Source organism: Callorhinus ursinus, unplaced genomic scaffold, assembly GCF_003265705.2.
Source record: "Callorhinus ursinus isolate GAN/ISIS: 27379988/994484 unplaced genomic scaffold, GSC_fseal_2.0 scaffold325, whole genome shotgun sequence".
Classification (NCBI taxonomy): domain Eukaryota; kingdom Metazoa; phylum Chordata; class Mammalia; order Carnivora; family Otariidae; genus Callorhinus; species Callorhinus ursinus.
This window is the reverse complement of record NW_027397380.1, coordinates 1-3,268: the sequence shown is the minus strand read 5'-3', so window position 1 is coordinate 3,268 and position 3,268 is coordinate 1. Positions and strand designations below refer to the sequence as shown.

General features: G+C 60.0%; 1 protein-coding gene across 1 annotated transcript; it reads right to left on the bottom strand.

Moving 5' to 3' along the window:
- Nucleotides 1–207: 207 nt before the first annotated feature.
- LOC112813567 (melanoma-associated antigen 8-like) lies at nucleotides 208–2,627 on the bottom strand. The gene is made up of 2 exons (XM_025858578.2): nucleotides 2,500–2,627; nucleotides 208–997 (listed from the first exon to the last, which is right to left on the bottom strand). Exons 1-2 carry the CDS (start codon nucleotides 2,625–2,627, stop codon nucleotides 208–210), a joined length of 918 nt encoding a protein of 305 aa, XP_025714363.2.
- Between the last annotated feature and the right edge of the window lie 641 nt (nucleotides 2,628–3,268).

Below are 3,268 nucleotides of genomic sequence, written 5' to 3'. Positions count from 1 at the left end.
CTCTTCACACTACATTCTTCCCCCAACCCTCCCTGGCCCTGCCTTACTTAGAACTCCTGGGGCTCTCTCTTTTCACACACACACAGGGAAGAACCAAAATGTGGCCTCACTTCATGCCCAGCACCGCGCAGGAGAAGCTGCCTACCCCACCAAAGCCTGAAACGGGCCTGGCCGCCACTGGGACTCAGGCCTCCTCTCCCTCATCTCTCACAGCTCCTTCAGACAGGGCCAGGGAGGAAGCCAGCTGCCCGCACCTGACCCGGAGCAAATACTCCAGCACTTGAAACTTGCTGGATCGGCATGGGCCCTGGGACCCCACGGGAACTCGTAGCGGTCAGGGTCGCTGCCAGTCACCTGCCGGTACTCCAGGTACCCTTCCTGCACCCAGACTTTGGTGAAGAGCTCCCTGGGCTCCCCATAGATGATGTGCTCCTGGCCGGCATACACCCCCATGACCCCCAGCGTTTCCCACACCTCCTCCTCGGGGGCACGGTCGCCATGCAGGAGGCTCACCCACAGGACCAAAACCAGGAGGCCGGTCTTGGGCATGCCATGCTCACCGCTCAGCATCCCATCACAGACGAGACCCAGGACATTGACCAGGATGTAGGAGTGGTCACTGCGGTCCACTTTCTTCACGTCCATGCCAAAGACCAGCCGCATGCACTCGGAGGCTTGGCCCAAGATCACTGGGGAGTCATCCTGGTAATCTTTGCTGACGATCTCGAGCATCTCTGCCTGGCGGGTCGGCTGCTTGTTGCGGTATTTCAGGAGCAGGAACTCCACCAGGGCAGCCACTTTCACGTGGAGTTTGTCCTGGAGAGAGGGTTGCGTGACTTCCGGCTCCTCCCAGGTGCTCGAACCCTCCTCATCTAAGCTGCTGGGACCTCCTCTTCCCCAGCCCCTGACAGCTGTGCTTCCACCAGGCCCTGGGCCGGGCCTGGGTCTTCCTCCATTAGCTCCTGACCCCCGGTTTTTTAAAGCCGGCCCCCAGCCTCTGTCAGACCAGGATGCGGACGTCCTGACACACCGCCTGTGGACTTGGCACAAACAGGCCTCCCAGGACGGACAGCAGGGGAAGGCTTCAGTGCGTTGTCCCTCTTCTCGAGTCAAGGTCCCTCCCTGAGCCCTCCCTCAGGGATCTCAGCATGAGCCGCAGCACACCTGGTGATGCTGTCTCTGCTGTCTCCAGGCCTATTCCCTCGGACCAAAGCACTCACTGCCCTGAGAGCCACGGGCAAAGACTGTGGACGTCGCATCAGGCTACACAGTCCAGGGATTCCCCGAGATGGGTCCTTCGGGTCCCTTAGCCCTACCCTCTGTTCCCCATCTGGACTCCCTGGATGGCCGGTGCCCTCATCCCTGCTCCGGAGGGCCACTTCTCACAAGAAGCACTCAGTGTCTCTGGGACCCAGAGCAGAAATCAGGACACGTCTCATGTCACCGTTGTCTCACCCAGAGGCCTCCCAGGACTGATTCCCTACTGGATCCAGGGTCCTTCATTCCTCCCTCTGGTCCTCACCTTGACTCCTGACAGAACCTGGGCCCTCCTGCCCCCGTCCCCACGCTTGTGTGCGCGTGCTTGCCTTTGGCATTTGCACAATGATGGTCGGGAAGGCATCAGAAGCAAGAACCAGCAAACTTCTATCTCTTCAGCTTCTGACCCCTGTTCCTTGCTTCTTCCGTTCTTGCGCCATTCCAACCCATCCCTAGGCCAATGCCCTGTGATTTCGGTCCAGAGCCCAAGCAAGTAGGCAAGGTGTCCAGGCAGGTGTCCAGGGCATGAAGAAAAACTTTTTCTTAAAGCTATTTATTTATTTGAGAAAGAGAAAGCATACACAGGGGAGAGAGAGAAGCAGAGTCTCCACTGAGCGGGGAGCCCCATGTGGGGTGTGATCCCAGGATCCTGAGATCCTGACCTGAGCCAGTGGCAGACGCTTAACCAACAGAAGACCCAGGCACCCCAAGAACATGATAAAACTCTTAACTCTTGGACTGGGTAAGAACAAATGCTGCAGAGTGGATGGTACTCACACAATCAGCCCCTGAAGCGGCTGAAACCTTCTATGGCAAGGAACCCCACAGAAGAGCTTCCTCAAGGACACCAAGCTCTGGATGTGAGAGTCATCCCAGGAAACAACCCCCCCCCAACCCGCAGGAGGCTCCTTGCCCTGCTTTCTTCTCCCAACCCTCCCTGGCCCTGCACTCCTTAAAACGCCCAGGGCTCTGTCTTCACGGGCACACACAAACACACACACAGGGAAGAACCAGCAAGCGGCCTCACTTCATGCCCAGCACCCCGCAGGAGAGGCTGCCGAACCCAGCAAAGCCTGGAAAGGGCCTGGCGGACCCCAGGGCTCAGGCCCCCTCTTCCTCATCTCTCACAGTCCCTTCAGACAGGGCCAGGGAGGAAGCCAGCTGCCCGCGCCTGACCCGGAGCAAATACTCCAGCATTTTCATCTTGCTGGTTTCAGCGTGGGCCCTGGAACCCCACGGGACCTCGTAGCAGGCAGGACACTGCCGGGCACCTGCCAGTACTCCCCGTACCCTTCCTGCACCCAGACCTTGGTGAGGAGCTCCCTAGGCTCCCTGTAGATGATGTGCTCCTGGCCGGCATACACCACCATGACCCCCAGCGTTTCCCACACCTACTCCTCGGGGGCACAGTCGCCATGCAGGAGACTCACCCACAGGAGCACCACCAGGAGGCCGGTCTTGGGCACTCCCTGCTCACCGCTCAGCATCCCATCATAGGTGAGGCCCAGGATGGGGACCAGAATGTAGGAGTGGTCGCTGGGGTCCACTTCCTTCACATCCATACGAAAGACCAGCTGCAAGTACTCGGAGGCCTGGCCCAAGATCACAGGGAAGGTATCCAGCGCATCCTGGCTGACGATCTCCAGCATCTCTGCCTGGCTGGTCAGCTCCTTGATGTGATACTTGAGGAGCAGGAACTCCACCAGCCAGGCGAGCTTCCCCTGGTGTAGGTTTTGGTGCCCCGGCTGGGCTTCTTTGGGCTCCTCGCAGGGGCTGGACCCCTCCTCATCGGAGCTGCTGGAGCCCTGGTCAGGCTGGCTGCAGGCAGTGGCTGCCTGGGCAGTGGGGGAGGGGCAGGCACCCAGAGAGCTCTGGGGACGGCTCTGGAACCCAGCAGCAGACCCCCTCTCCGAGGGGACCAGAAACAGGGCAGAGCAGAAGCACGATGGGGCAGTGGACTGGGAGGACCCCAAGGTGGAGAAGGAGGAAGGGGTGCGGGGGACCTTCTCCT

Coding starts and splice junctions, on each gene's coding strand:
- LOC112813567 (XM_025858578.2), bottom strand. CDS start 2,627: ATGGTGGTGTATGCCGGCCAGGAGCACATCATCTACAGGGAGCCTAGG. Junction 998..2,499: donor AGTGTCCTGCCTGCTACGAG/GTCCCGTGGGGT, acceptor CTGGTCTGACAG/AGGCTGGGGGCCGGCTTTAA.